This window comes from Muntiacus reevesi, chromosome 18, assembly GCF_963930625.1.
Source record: "Muntiacus reevesi chromosome 18, mMunRee1.1, whole genome shotgun sequence".
Taxonomy (NCBI): Eukaryota; Metazoa; Chordata; class Mammalia; order Artiodactyla; family Cervidae; genus Muntiacus; species Muntiacus reevesi.
This window is the reverse complement of record NC_089266.1, coordinates 34,656,042-34,671,105: the sequence shown is the minus strand read 5'-3', so window position 1 is coordinate 34,671,105 and position 15,064 is coordinate 34,656,042. Positions and strand designations below refer to the sequence as shown.

General features: G+C 49.2%; 1 protein-coding gene across 1 annotated transcript; it reads left to right on the top strand.

Moving 5' to 3' along the window:
• The first annotated feature begins 3,482 nt into the window (after positions 1-3,482).
• Positions 3,483-10,152, top strand: ATP1B2 (ATPase Na+/K+ transporting subunit beta 2). The gene is made up of 7 exons (XM_065909023.1): positions 3,483-4,182; positions 5,992-6,120; positions 6,468-6,572; positions 6,674-6,879; positions 7,111-7,167; positions 7,965-8,063; positions 8,171-10,152. The coding sequence occupies exons 1-7, from the start codon at positions 4,071-4,073 to the stop codon at positions 8,333-8,335; spliced, it is 873 nt and encodes a 290-aa protein (XP_065765095.1). The 5' UTR covers positions 3,483-4,070; the 3' UTR covers positions 8,336-10,152.
• The last annotated feature ends 4,912 nt before the right edge of the window (positions 10,153-15,064 follow it).

Here is a 15,064-nt window from a genome sequence, read left to right as displayed (position 1 = left end):
GGCACAGCCGTGGGCCCTGGGGCCTGTGCACCAGTTGTGACGCTTTGGAGCTTCCCGGAGCCGGAGCAAACGGCTCTACGGCCTCTGGCGGCGCAGACAACCCACCAGAAAGTTTAACGCTGAAGAACCGCGGACTTCAATCCTCCCCCACCCCAGCCCAGGCTTTATTTAACTTATATACAAAGTACATCATGAGAAACGCTGGGCTGGATGAAGCACAAACTGGAACCAAGATTGCTAGGAGAAATAATCAGTAACCTCAGATATGCAGATGACACCACCCTTATGGTAGAAAGTGAAGAACTAAAAAGCCTCTTGATGAAAGTGAAAGAGGAGAGTGAAAAAGTTGGCTTAAAGCTCAACATTCAGAAAACTAAGATCATGGCATCTGGTCCCATCACTTCATGGCAAATAGATGGGGAAACAGTGGGAAACTATTTTTTGGAGCTCTAAAATCAGTGCAGATGATGAGTGCAGCCATGAAATTAAAAGACGCTTACTCCTTGGAAGGAAAGTTATGGCCAAACTAGACAGCATATTAAAAAGCAGAGACATTACTTTGCCAACAAAGGTCCATCTAGTCAAGGCTATGGTTTTTCCAGTTCATGTATGGATGTGAGAGTTGGACTATAAAGAAAGCTGAGCACCGAAGGATTGATGCTTTTGAGCTGTGATGTTGGAAAAGACTCTTGAGAGTCCCTTGGACTGCAAGGAGATCCAACCAGTCCATCCTAAAGGAGATCAGTCCTGAGTGTTCATTGGAAGGACTGATGCTGAAGCTGAAACTCCAATACTTTGGCCACCTGATATGAAGAGCTGACTCATTGGAAAGGACCCTGATGCTGGGAAAGACTGAGGGCAGGAGAAGGGGACGACAGAGGATGAGATGGTTGGATGGCATCACTGACTCGATGGACATGAGTCTGAGTAAACTCTGGGTGTTGGTGATGGACAGGGAGGCCTAGAGTGTTGCGGTCCATGGGGTCACACAGAGTTGGGCACAACTGAGTGACTGAACTGAACTGAACTGATGGGACCAGATGCTATGATCTTAGTTTTCTGAATGCTGAGTTTTAAAACTTTTTCACTCTCCTCTTTCACTTTCATCAAGAGACTCTTAAGTTCTTTGCTTTCTGCCATAAGGGTGGTGTCATCTGCATATCTGAGGTTACTGATATTTCTCCCGGCAGTCTTGATTCCAGCTTGTGCTTCATCCAGCCTGGCATTTCGCAAGATGTACTCTGCATATAAGTTAAACGAGCGGAATGACAATATACAGCCTTGACGTACTTCTTTCCCAATTTGGAACCAGTCCGTTGTTTCATGTCCAGTTCTAACTGTTGCTTCTTGACCTGCATACAGATTTCTCAGGAGGCAGGTCAGGTGGTCTGGTATTCCCATCTGTTTAAGAATTTTCTTAAAAAAAAAAAAAAAGAATTTTCTAGTTTGTTTTGATCCACACAGTCAAAGGTTTTTGTGTAGTCAATAAAGCAGAAGCAGATGTTTTTTTCTGGAACTCTCTTGCTTTTCAGTGATCCAACAGATGTTGGCAATTTGATCTCTGGTTCCTCTGGCCTTCCTCAGTGATCCATGCAAAAAAAGGGAGGAAAACAATAGAAGAGGAAAGACTAGAGATCTCTTCAAGAAAATTAGAGATACCAAGGGAACATTTCATGCAAATATGAGCACAATAAAGGACAGAAATGGTATGGACCTAACAGAAGCAGAAGATATTAAGAAGAGGTGGCAAGAATACACAGAAGAACTATACAAGAAGCATCTTCATGACCCAGATAACCACGATGGTTTGATCACTCATGTAGAGCCAGACATCCTGGAATGAGAAGTCAAGTGGGCCTTAGGAAGCATCACTATGAACAAAGCTAGTGGACATGATGGAATTCCAGTTGAGCTATTTCAAATCCTAAAAGATGATGCTGTGAAAGTGCTGCACTCAATATTCCAGCAAATTTGGGAAACTCAGCAGTGGCCATAGGACTGGAAAAGGTCAGTTTTCACTCCAATCCCAAAGAAAGGCAATGCCATAAAACATAGCCACCCCATATTTTGGGGCCTCTCACTTCTGAGATGGCCCACACTCTGTGGAGTGTATTTCTTTTTAAATAAATCCATTTCTTATCTATCACTTTATTTCTCACAATAAATTGTGAGAAATTTCTTTCTGCACTGAGAGACAAAGATCTTGATCCTCACCAAGTCCAGACACCAGGTGAGTCATTCTAATTAAGACAGTGCATTCAAGACTGAGTCTGAAAAAAAAAAAAAAAAGACTGAGTCTGAGTTACACAGCTTCACCTTGTTCGACTGAGCAGATCCTGAGTCCATGAAGCCTGCCCTGACCTGCAGGGGGAGAGTTTGAAGGGGAGGATGGTAGAACAGGAATTGTTGGGGGATAGAGCCAAGAGTGTAAGGTAAGAGTTGAAAGAAGAAGAAAAATCTCTCCAAGGAAAAGTGACAAGATTTGAAGAGACATGAGAAGACAATGAATCTTAACAGGAGGTCTTTTTAAAAAAAAAATTTTTTTTTTTATTAGCTGGAGGCTAATTACTTCACAAACAGGAGGTCTTTAGAGGCCCTTGCACCTCCCTATCAGACTGTGGAAGCCCCGTTGAGAACCTCAACTTTACCTCTCCAGCGCTGGGTCGCACAAGGTCTCTAGCAGGTACTCAATAAATGTTTGTTGACAAATGGGCAAATGAGGAGGAGAGTGCAGAAAGCGGGGACAGGGGATTGGTGGGTGGGAGGAGACAAAACACCTAAGCATATGGGGCTTCAGGGCTGGGGTCTCAAGGCAGTGCAGGGGGCTGGGAAAGTGGTGTTGGAAGGGCTTCAGAGGGGTGTGGGAAGGCAGGGAAGCCCCCAGGCTTGGTGAGAACCAGGTATTGGGAGAAGAGGTTGTGGGACGGGAGAAGGAGGTGTTGGGGACATCGGCAGCATCTCCCTCGAGGGGAATTTCCGACCTGTGGTGGCCTCTATGGGTCTCCTGGTGGCGTGTTCTAACCTCCAGCCCGGCTAGTGTAGTATCCTGGCTGGTCTCTTCGATCTATTTTTCTTGATCTCTGGCTCCTTCTCTGTTAGTCTCACATTCTGCCCTGTCTCCAGAATCTTAGTTTCTTTCTAACTCCCTGCCTGGGGCCCCTATCTCAGCATATATCTGCTTTCCTCTCTGTCTGCTGTGTCTCTCCGGGGTTATCTTTCTATTTTGCCCCGACACGCCTTCTATCCTCTCCACCCACCCAGATCCCGTCCAGTACCTGCGGTGGGAGTAGGGGAGAGACTTGGTCCTGAGGAGGCATCAGGGGGCGGGCCCAAGCCCTTTCTCCAAATTTGCATATGCATAAGGTCGCCCAGGCCAGAGCGAGGAGGCGGGGCTTCTGGGGGCGGGGAAGGGGGCGGGCACCCTAGGAGCCACCGAGTATAAAGACCGCGCGCCGCTGCTGCTAGCCCTGCACTGCTGAAGAGCGGAGCCTCCGCCCGGGGGACCCCTATCCCTGCCTGTCCCTCCAACTGCGCGTCCCCACCCCACCCCCGTGGCCGAGCCACCTTTGGTGTGGCGGTCTCCACTCGTCAGAAGAACCTTGAACAGTCACCCGACTCCTCTCCACAGCCTCTTTGCATCTCGGATTTCGGGGCGGCCCCATCCCCCACCTCTCCCTGCCTCTTTGCACCCCGATTTTTCTGTGCTTCGCTCGGGTTTTGCAGCCGTCTATTTTTGCATTCCTTTTCGTTTTGCTTCTGGGAGGTCTAGGGGGTGAAGCTGCGTTCGCACCCCTTCGCCTTTTTATCCTCCCCTGCTCGGACAACCCCCCTTTTCATTGCAGTGGGGGGGCCTAGGATCTGTTCATCTTACGCCGCGCTGCCAGCACCCCGCAGCGTGTGGCCTTGCGCCCCGGAATTTGCAGCGGCTGCATATCTAAGGGGGGGGGTCTCCCTTGGCCCCGCTGTCTTTGCTCCCCGCGCGTTCCGGTGCGTGAGGGAGCTTCAGCGCGCCGCACCCCGGCTTCTTCATAGCCCCCCGCCCCGCGCGGGACTTGCACCCCGCCGTCAAGATGGTCATCCAGAAAGAGAAGAAGAGCTGCGGGCAGGTGGTTGAAGAGTGGAAGGAGTTCGTGTGGAACCCGAGGACGCACCAGTTCATGGGCCGCACCGGGACCAGCTGGGGTATGCCGGGCCGGCAGTGCGAGGGGCGGGAGGGTGGGGGGGATCCGCCTGGCGACGCCCGGGGAGGACTAGGTCCCGCCGGCGCAGCCCCAGCTCCCTTCCCGGGTTCTCGGCGTCCGGCCCCCCTGCCGGGCTCCGGACTGGGAGGGGGCCGAGTCGCCGGTCTAATCTCCCTGGCTGGCCGCTGCGGAGGCGGAGAAAGTAGGTCACTGCCGCCTTCCCGCCCCCCGCGGAGCCCCCTCGCGCGGGGGGTCGCGGGCTCTGCGCGCGTGTGCTCGCCGCGGCGCTTGCACTCCCTGTCGGGGGCCGGTCAGCTCCACACGGTCGCCCCCCTTCTCCAGAAGAGCGCCCCTTCCCTCCCTCTGATTCTCACTAGCCGGCCAGGCCCGTCTATTTTTAGCTCGTGCCCACCCCTTGGACCCTGGGAACATTCATGAGGGGGCGGGTCTTGGAGAGGTGGGGTGTGTGTTGGAGAGGGTTCTTCACAGCGGAAGTTGTCTGGATCCCACTGCCTTGTGTTTTGGAGCCTTCTGTGGCTGCTTCGTGGGTGGGGGGCTGTGGGGCCGGGGTGCCACTGGGAGGTGTTCCTGGCTGGGTGTTGGGCTCAGATGTCACAAGCAGAGGGAGTGGTCACTGGTGGTGAGATGCGTACATCATCTGGGCCCTGTGTTTCAGGGCTTGGATGGCTTGGCACCTTCCCCACCCATACCTTGGAGGTGGAGTGTGGGACCACATATTTAGGAGATGTGGAGGGACTTGTGTCTGGTTGAGGGTCCAGTGCTGGGCATAGATGCCAGTGAAGGATGGATTTCTTTCAAAAGGGATTTTCAAGCTGGGAAGTTGAAGCACAGGAGACATTGTGTGAAACAATTTACAGTTCATCCAGACTGACTGAATGCTGTTCCCATTAGCCCACCCACCAAGGGGCCCTTGAAGTGGGTCTGATGTAGTCCTTGACGCAGGAAACATGAAGTCCAGTCCGTGGGATTGGAGGGGTCCTTGAGTCCTTGGGAAAATCTGGGGAGACTTGGGGAAGTGTCTTCTGAGATGGAAGGACTTGAGATCTGGGGGAATGGAAACAGCAAGTACCCACACTAGGCTGAGGAGTGACAGTGACTTGTCATGTCCACCAAGAGTCAGCTCTCTGCCTGCAAGGCTGTGGAAAGTCTTCTTTTACACCTGCCTCTGCCCTGAGTACTGAGTGTGAGCTGGGGGTGGAGTGACTGTTGAAGGCTCTGGACAGCTGTCTCTGAGAGACTTTGTAGCTTTGGCCAGAATCTCATTCAAGGTTCAGCTCTTGTAGGGCTCAGAGAGAGAGAAGATTTTGCTGTTTGAGTGTGAGGGTCCACACCCTGAGAGATGGTTTGAGAGTTTGGTGGTGAATTGGGGCCAGTGCCAGCTTGAAAAGTCATCGTGCTGGACAACTTCAAGCATGAGTACCCATATAGCAGTAACAGATGGTGTGCCTTTTCAGGGCCATGAAGGTTGACAAGTTGAGAATGTAATTTGTGGCAAAATGACTGTGGCCTATACTAGGGGTTGTCCAAGCAACAAGAGTTTAGGTTTCTTGTGTCCTCCACAAAGTTGGGCTTCACTGTGCTGTAGGACCAGAAGTGCCTGGGAGCCATGGCTGGAAGCCAGACACACTGCCTTTTTCCAGCTTGTCTCCTTTTGCTCCCAGGGAAAGGCTCCCTGGGGCTCTGGGATCCTTTCCTGGGCAGAACCTCTGAGTGGGGGAGGGGCATGTGGCAACAGGACAGGTCATGGAAGGAGACCTGGAACCTGCTGACCCTATTTCCTCCTCTTTAGCCTTTATCCTCCTCTTCTACCTCGTCTTCTATGGCTTCCTCACCGCCATGTTCACCCTCACCATGTGGGTGATGCTGCAGACTGTCTCCGACCACACCCCCAAGTACCAGGACCGATTGGCCACACCAGGTGAGTGATGAGACTCCCCCACCAGCCAGGCTCACTAGTCTGGTGCCCCCAAGTCTCCCAAAGGAACTCGCAGGTTGAGAACTGTCAGCTCATAGAGGTTTGGTTCTGATGAGCCAGTCACCTCGTGCTGGGCAGTTCTTCTTGAAGGCTGCCTTCACACTCCCCACAGCTGAGAGCTATGTGATCTGGGGAGGTGGCAGAGGGTCACAGGAGATCTCCCTCCCCAGAAGGCGATCTCAGATCTTCCCGTCATCCCTCACCCTTGTGTTCCCCATGTCCATCTTCTTGCCTCTGTGTGTGGTCCTTCATCTTACGTATACCTCCTCATTCTTGCCTCTGCTGACTAGGCTTGATGATTCGCCCTAAGACTGAGAACCTCGATGTCATTGTCAATGTCAGTGACACTGAAAGCTGGGACCAGCATGTTCAGAAACTCAACAAGTTCTTGGAGCGTGAGTACGGGGTCGATGGCTATGCAGGACTTCGGGCAGGGGGTTGGGGACCCTGGGAGCAGAACATGAGGTCTGTGATTCTCTCTCGCCCACCTCCTTAGCTTACAATGACTCCATCCAAGCCCAGAAGAATGATGTCTGCCGCCCTGGTCGCTATTACGAACAACCAGATAACGGAGTTCTAAACTACCCAAAACGTGCTTGCCAGTTCAACCGGACCCAGCTGGGCGACTGCTCTGGCATTGGGGACCCCACCCACTATGGTTACAGCACTGGACAGCCCTGTGTCTTCATCAAGATGAACCGGGTACTCATATCCTTAGTCCCCAGGGAGAATGGAGGAGGGAGATACCATCTGCTGGCAGTTGCTTTCTTTTACTGGGGCTCTTGGGCTTCGGGAGACTTTTAGATGTTTGAGTGGCTGAGAGAACAAGAGAGATGTGACTGCTGGAGGCTGAGATCATGGCTGGGGGGCTGGATATTTCTGTTTTTGACAACTTCTTTTCCTAACCCTCACCACTCTCTCTCCTCACTCCAGGTCATCAACTTCTATGCAGGAGCAAACCAGAGCATGAATGTTACCTGCGTGGGGAAGGTGAGTTTGTTGGGCCTTGTCCATCTGTTTGCCCCATCTGTTTGTCCTTATGGTTTCCATGTCATTCACTCATCTCTCCCTATCTTCTTTGCTCCCAGAGGCCCCGTAACTCTAGGGACAAGGGGGTAAGCATGGGCTTCGATATGGCTCAAACTCCAAGGCGCTGCCATCCCTCTTGCTTCTGTCTAGGATGCAGAAGCCTGCTCTTTTATATGGATAGACACCCTCTCCCTGACTCTACCCGAGCCCCTGCCTCTGGCTTCTCTCCCTGATCCTTCCATCTTCTCCATTCCCTGACCATGTCTTCTGCTCTCGGTCTCATGTCTCTTCTGCCCTCAGTTCTTTTTAGGTATCTGGTAGCTGCTGGTCTGTGAGCACCACCTGCCACCACTAAGTTGTCCTTGGAGCCCTGCTCCCCCCACCTCTGTCCCTCTAGGAGCTTCCTGCTCCTCTTGCTTCATCCCCCTCCTTGCTTCCTACTGAGCCCTTACTCATTGATCTGTTCTCTCTTGGCTCCGCTCCAGAAACCGATTCCTGAGGATGGGGTAAGAATTTGGGGTGGGAGGGCAGTAGAAGGCTTCGGGCTCCTTAGCACCCTGGAGGACTTCCCAGTCTGATGGAAGAGACAGGACAACCCGTCCTGTGCACGCGCAAATATACCAGACTCAGCAGCACAAGGGATACGGATTTGAGAAAGCACGGTCTGGGGTGAAGGAGGAACAAAGGGAAGTCTGGCCAGCGGCTGAGTTCCCGCCATCCCTAACATGCTCTCCTCCATCCTCCTGCGCCCCCCACAGCGAGATGAAGATGCCGAGAATCTCGGCAACTTCGTTATGTTCCCTGCAAACGGCAACATCGACCTCATGTACTTTCCCTATTACGGCAAGAAGTTCCACGTAAGTCCTGCGGGAGGCCGGGTGCTGGCTCCTCCAGGGGAGCAGGGTGCGGGGTTGCAGGCCCAGCTGCCTCAGGCCTGGAGCCTCGCTCTCCTCCTCTGGCCCAGGTGAACTACACGCAGCCCCTGGTGGCCGTCAAGTTCCTGAACGTGACCCCCAACGTGGAGGTGAACGTGGAGTGCCGCATCAACGCTGCCAACATTGCCACTGACGATGAGCGCGACAAGTTCGCGGGGCGTGTGGCCTTCAAACTCCGCATCAACAAAACCTGAGGCCCCCTTCCTCCTGCCCCCACCTCTTTCCTACGGATGCTTCTGGAATACCCCTGACCCCGCCTGATCCCTCCCTCACCCACCCCAAAGGTATTTTTTATAACAGAGCTATGGCTTCTCTGAGCCTCGCGCCCTTTTACTTTCCTTCTGAACCCGGCCTGACATCTGTCGTGATTCTCTGGTTGCGCACACTTTCCACCATCTTCTTCCTGCCCGAGCTTTGTCAGAGACAGGGAGATGGAACCCCCAAGACAGTCATAGAGTTCGGAGTCTTTCTAGTCCTGGTGTAGCTGTGAGTGGGGTGTCCTCACAGCTCCCCACCCATCCTGCCCTCCTGTCCTACCCCCCCAGAACTATAGAAAATGCCCACCCACCCACCTTGGGCTTCCCTCATAGCTCAGTTGATAAAGAATCCGCCTGCAATGCAGGAGACCCTGGCTTGATCCCTGGGTTGGGAAGATCCCCTGGAGAAAGGAAAAGCTACCCACTCCAGTCTTCTAGCCTGGAGAATTCCTTGGACTATATAGTCCATGGGGGTCACAAAGAGTCAGACACGACTGAGTGACTTTCACTTTCTTTTCTTTTCACCCACCCACACACAGACGGCAATCTCTTCATGCTTATCTCCAGACAGAATGTGGCACTCCATTCTTTTATTTAAAATAACTGAAGTATAATTAACTTACAACACTGCTGTTAGTTCCAGGCACACAGCTTAATGATTTAATCTCTGTAGGCTACAGAGTGGTCACCTGCGTGACCCTCTATCCTCCCATGCCAGCTCAGTCGCTGTCCCCCTCCCGTGTCTCCCACACCTTCTGCCTTGTCTACCACAGTTGCTGTCTCAGTGGCTTTTGACTTGTGTGGCTCCTCTGGTCAGTCTTTCCCCACTTCTCCATCCCCATTCCCTCCACTGAAAGCGGGACCACTTGTAACTGAAGACATGATGGCTCTGTGGCCTTTTCCTTCTTTCCTGGCACAGCTGGTTTCACACTCTACGTTGAATACGTGAGCTGGGAATGAGGGTCTGAAAGAGAAGTCCCTGTTGGTTCTTGAAAATTCTCTTCCCGGTCTCCTATCACTCCTCAGAGAGGGCGGGGTTGACCTAGGCTGAATATCCACTTTGTTTTTGCCGATGGCTCCCTTCCCTCTGTTCCCTTTCCCAGAATATCCTGCAAGTTCTACTTCCCAGGCGCCCTGGGGGATGGGCAGCCACTTTGGCTGGGTCCCCAGTGGCCACCTTGGAAACGTCAGCTGGTTATGGGACTATTCCATCTCCTTCCCCTCCGCCCAGATCTGCTCCCCCACCCCCATCCTCTCTGTGACTTCTCTTAGCAAGTTGTCAACTAATCACTAACTCCTCCCCTTTCTTCCGCATGCCAGCGTGAAAATTGCAGATACCTCCTCCTTTTAAGACTCTGAATTTCTTGGCTCCATCTCTTTCAGACCCCTTTGCCTTCTTAAACAACCCCATAGTGCCCATAGAATGTTAAATGAGGGACCTCCTGTGTTCTTGAGTTATAGAGGCATTTTAACTCTTTCTTCTCCCACGCCCTTCACTTCCCCACCTGTAATTTCCCTGTTCTTTTTTGATGCTGCAGCTTCCATATCCACCCATGGGTGGACCCTCCCCTGTTTTTCTCTGGCTGGATCTGAGTCTCTTCCCTTTGGATCCCATTGTTTTCCTGCACTCCCCTCACCCAAGTGGTCTCTCTCTGCAGTTATTTAATGCCTGTGTCTGATCTACTGTAAAAAGAGGATAAAGTACAATAAAATGAGAGCAATTATATATATATATATAAATATATATATCATACCTGGAGCCCTGCGTGCAGGTTGTTCCTTTCTGAGCTTCTGGAGCCCTGGGAAGGGGGTGAGGGGTGGATTTGGGTGATCTGAGGGTTACCCAGCCCTTGGGAGGACCACTTCCCTGCTTTGATCTCTTCTGTCCAGTGTCCAAGCATCTACCTCCTAGATTGCTTCATCACCCATACTCTCTTGAGATCAATCACTCAATACAAGACAGGCAAGAAGCCTATGTCCTTTTCTACAGCTATACTTATAAAGTGCCTACTATGTGCATTCTAGGCATCGTGAAGATACACTTATGAAAGAGGCAGAGTTCCTGCCCCCAAGGAGCTCCCCAGTATAACAGGAGAGGGGAGGAGCACACGAGAAACTCTCAAACCAGGTAGACCCAAACGTATTTCCAGGAAGGAGAGAAAGCTGGTGAGGACAAAATTCAGAGTGGTCAACCACTCTCTGGGGGGTGGGGGGGATGGGTTCATAGGGAAGGTTTCTTAGAGGCTTAAATGATGGGGTGGCTTTGGGGGAGAGGCTAGCATCAACAAATGCCCAGAGACAGATGAGGACTGGAAGAAACAGATCTCAAAACAGTATGAACCATAGGATCCCGATTTTGTGTGTAAAAAAAGCACACAAGCATAGAAAAAGGATGGATGAGTCTGTACAATATTTATTGTGGTATTTTGGGATGGATTTATAGATAATTTTTATTTTCTTGGGGTTTATTTGTTTTTGTTTGCAATGAGTTTGCCTTGAAAAAATAGCTTTATTACTTGTGCATACACACATATATATATACAGTTTTATCTTGAGTGCATAGTACACATACATGGATTGCTGGGTTTTGGTCATAGTTGTGTTCAACTATAGTTGTGTTCATAGTTGTGTTCAACTCTTTGTGATCCCATGGAGTGTAGCCCTCCAGGCTCCTCTGGAGTGGGTACTGGACTGGGTAGCCATTCCCTTTTCCAGGGGATCTTCCCGACCCAGGGATTGAACCCAGGACTACCTGCATTGCAGGCAGATGCTTTACCATCTAAGCCCCCAGGGAAACCCATACATATTATATTAGATCATATTATAGACAATTTTGTGCATTACACTTTGTTCATTCAGCTTCACCTGGCCTGGTAGAGCTCTAATCCATTTTTTTAAATGGCTGCATAATATTTTTTTCTATTGGGTTGTTCTAGTTAATTTCTTAGAGCTTCTTGACAGTTGTAGATATAAACTGTTTTCTGCACTGTAGATTTCCCCCAATCAATTGTTTGTCCCTTGAGTTTGTGGTGGCTTCTTTACTGTTAAAAAGTGGTTTCTTTTTTTGGCCACACTGTGTGGCTTGTGGGATCTTAGTTCCCAGACCAGGGAGCAGGTATCGAACCTACCCCTCAGCAGTGAAAGCATGGAGTCTTCACCACTGGACTCCCAGGGAATTTCCAGAAGGCTATACTCATATTTTGTAAAAATATTTTGGGCAGGATTTTATTTCATTTTAATTTTTACATATGCCTTAATTCCTTTGCCTATTTTTAAAAAAACAATACAACTAAAAATTTAATTTATTTACTTATTTATTTTTGGCTTCACTTCTCAGCTTGAGGGATCTTCCATGACCGGAGATTAAACCCCAGCCTCCTGCAGTGGAAGCTTGGCGTCCTAACAACTGGACTGCCAAGGAATTCCCACACTTGGTCTATTTTGATTTCTTTTGTGTGTGGTACAAATGAAGAGTCTGGTATTATTTTATTAGTGTGTCAGCTTCATTAAAAAAAATTCTTAATTTACTTACTCCCATTGGTTTTTGGTCAGGAAGATCTGGAGAAGGGATGGGCTACCCACTCCAGTATTCTTGGGCTTCGCTGGTGGCTCAGATGGTAAAGAATCTGCCTGCAATGAAGGAGACCTGGGTTCGATCCCTGGGTTGGGAAGATCCCCTGGAGTGGGTTGGAGGAAGGCATGGCAACCCACTCCAGTATTCTTGCCGGGAGAATCCCCATGGACAGAGGAGCCTGGTGGGCTCCAGTCCACGGGTTCGCAAAGAGTCAGACATGACTGAGCAACTAAACACATTGAACTGATATGCCAACTTTGGCTGTATAATACATTTTACTATATACTGAGCTCTTCTGGATTCACTGCTGGCTTGTCTACTACTTCATATACCAAGCCATATTGATCTGATTCCAGTTGATTTTACAGTCTGTTTTCTGATATCTAGCAAGGCAAGCAAGCCCTCTGCCCATTCCTTTTTAAAAACAATTATTGGGTATTTGGGGGCACTTGTTCTCTATGAATTTATGACAAATATATCCAATTCTCAAAAACAAAAGCCATCAAGACGTGTTGAGATTCTAATTGTAATTGCATTGTATCTTTATTTCAGGAGAACTAGTCTTTTTTTTCAGATAGTAAGTTTCCCCATGTAAGAACAGGTTATCTTTTCCTTTTGTTTGGAGCTTGGTTTATGTCCTTAAATAAGGTTTTATAATTTTCTCCATATAGAGTCTGTGCCATTCTTTCATTTTTTGTGTGATTCTTGTGAAACTTATCCCTAATTATTTTATTGCCATCTACTATCCATCTACCTTATTAAATTAGCTTAATTCCATCACCTATTATTAACCAAGAGGTTAGTTTTTAGGTACATAAACATAATCATATGGTCCAAAAAGCAAAAATATTTATTTTTTAACCAATGTTTTGTTTTCTTCATTTCTAAAAATCCTCTTGAGTGCTCTAAAACTGATGTTAGTGGGCATTCTTGCAGTGAAAGCAAGTCTTAACACTGCCAGGGAAGTCCTCTTGTATATTTCTAATTTAAATTGAAGTGACTTAGGGTTTAACCATTAGGATAATACCAGTATTCCATTACTATTTGTTTTTTTTTTTTGGTCAAGTAGAATGTGGGATCTTAGTTGCCTGACCAGGGATCAAACGCAACCCCCCCTGCAGTGGAAGCACAGTCTTAACCACTGAACCACCAGGAAAGTTTCTCCATTACTATTTTAATTTTTTTTAAAGGAATGGCTGCTGAAATTTAATCAAATTCCTTTCAGCATCTGTTGATATGATCATATTTTTATTCCTTAATTTATTAATATAATGAATTATGTTGACAGACTCTCTATTAAACCAATTTTATGCTCCTGGAATAAAGTCTACTTGGTTATGTTAATATTCTTTTGATTCATCAACATATATTTTTTGATACTATTTAGTGATTTTGCATCTCTATAAATTACTTTGCATGTAATTTTTTTGTATATTGATTTAAGTTTTAATATTAATGAAACCACAAAAAATTTATATGAATTGGAGATTTCACTTTTCCTATGGTCTGGAATAGTTTGTTTAAACACTGGATTAATTTGCTCTTACTCTTCCTTTTTTTCTCAATCAAACTCTTGAGTTTTTCTCTTTGTTTAAAGTGTATCTTTTTTCCCTCCCTTAAGTCCTACTTTTGAATTTATTCTTTCAACCAACTTGGCTTTCTCTTTCAGTAAGTTATATCTTTAGTTTTTAGGATGCATGCTAGCTTCTTTTTACTTTTTTAAAATAAAGAAAGCATTTATGGCTTTACATTTTCCTCATTGTACAACTTTTGCTGAGTGTTACAGATTTGGGGGCCCCTGTGTTCCTGAAATCAAAGAGACAAGTTTTAAAAATTATTCTAAACCTCAGCGCAACAGGACTTGGGCTCTTTGAGTATGAGGGCAGGGCCAAGTCTGCCACGAGTCCCCACAACACACAATAATTCTGAGCACACAGTAAGGCATCGGTCAGTGAATATCCGCTGGCTAGATTGTCAGGAGGGAATACAGCCAGAGGGAAGGAAGTGAGCAAGTAGGACCAGAGAGGTCAGGGACTCATTGGAAGTCACATAGCTTAGTAGAACTGGCCTGAAAACCCAGGACTAATAATTCTCAGACCAGTAATCTATCAGAACACAAAGGGATTGGCAGAGCCAGAAAGGCTCTGCTTTGTGAGGGAGTAGAGCAGAAACAAAAAGAGCTAAGGACACACTCTAGAGAAGTGTGGAGTGTAGCGGGGTGCAGGACACTGGTCTGAAAGAGGCTCAAGGTGACCTGTCTACAGGAGTGAGGCGAGGAAATAAGTTTCAACTGCTCTCGTTTACCAAGGGCCTGGCTTGTGGGGAGAGATGGCAAAGTTAGAGATCTCTCCAAGAGGTGGCTCTGGGTATCCTGGGGAGTGTTTGGCATTCTCCAGCAAGGAAGAAGTGTGGTTTCGAGGCCAGGGAGTTGGTGGCTTCACAGCTGTCTGGGATCCTCAGGGTAAGCCTGGGGATTCCCTCAGGGACTTTAAGCCAGGTTGAGGGAACAGTGGTCCCAGAAGCCGCTCTGGACCTTACTCTACTCTCTCCGCCCCCAGGGAGGAGGCAGGATGAGCTGTGTCCCCAGTCTGGCCATCCTTCCAACACTTGCTCAGGCAGCAGTGGCGGGTGTGGGGTGATGGGGAGAGCCTGCCCCCAGCCCCCCTCCCTGGGAGCTGGCAGCTCTAAGGAACAGAACGGGCTGGAAGGGGGTGCAGGGCTCCCCAGGCTCGACTCTCCTCCCTACCCCAAGGAGCCCTTTGAAAGGTTTTCCTGGCAGAGTTTAAAGCTTCCATTCATTCAGCTGGCTGGCACGAGGCCCGGGTGAGGGGACGCCGGGAAGGCCCAAGTCCCACGTCCCAGCCCTCACCTTAGCCGCCCCCACTTCCCGGGGACCCTGGCTGGCAGGCCTTGTTCTCCCTCCTCACCATAGCACCCACCGTCCTTCCCCTTGAGAATCCAGGTATCCTGCCCCTTTCCTGGGGAGCAGATGGCCACCCCGGAAGCTCAGGCTTACTAAATCAGACATTTAAATCCCGTAATCCTTGGTGAGGCTGAGAGGGGGCAGCAGCCCAATCCTAGAAGCAGGAGCA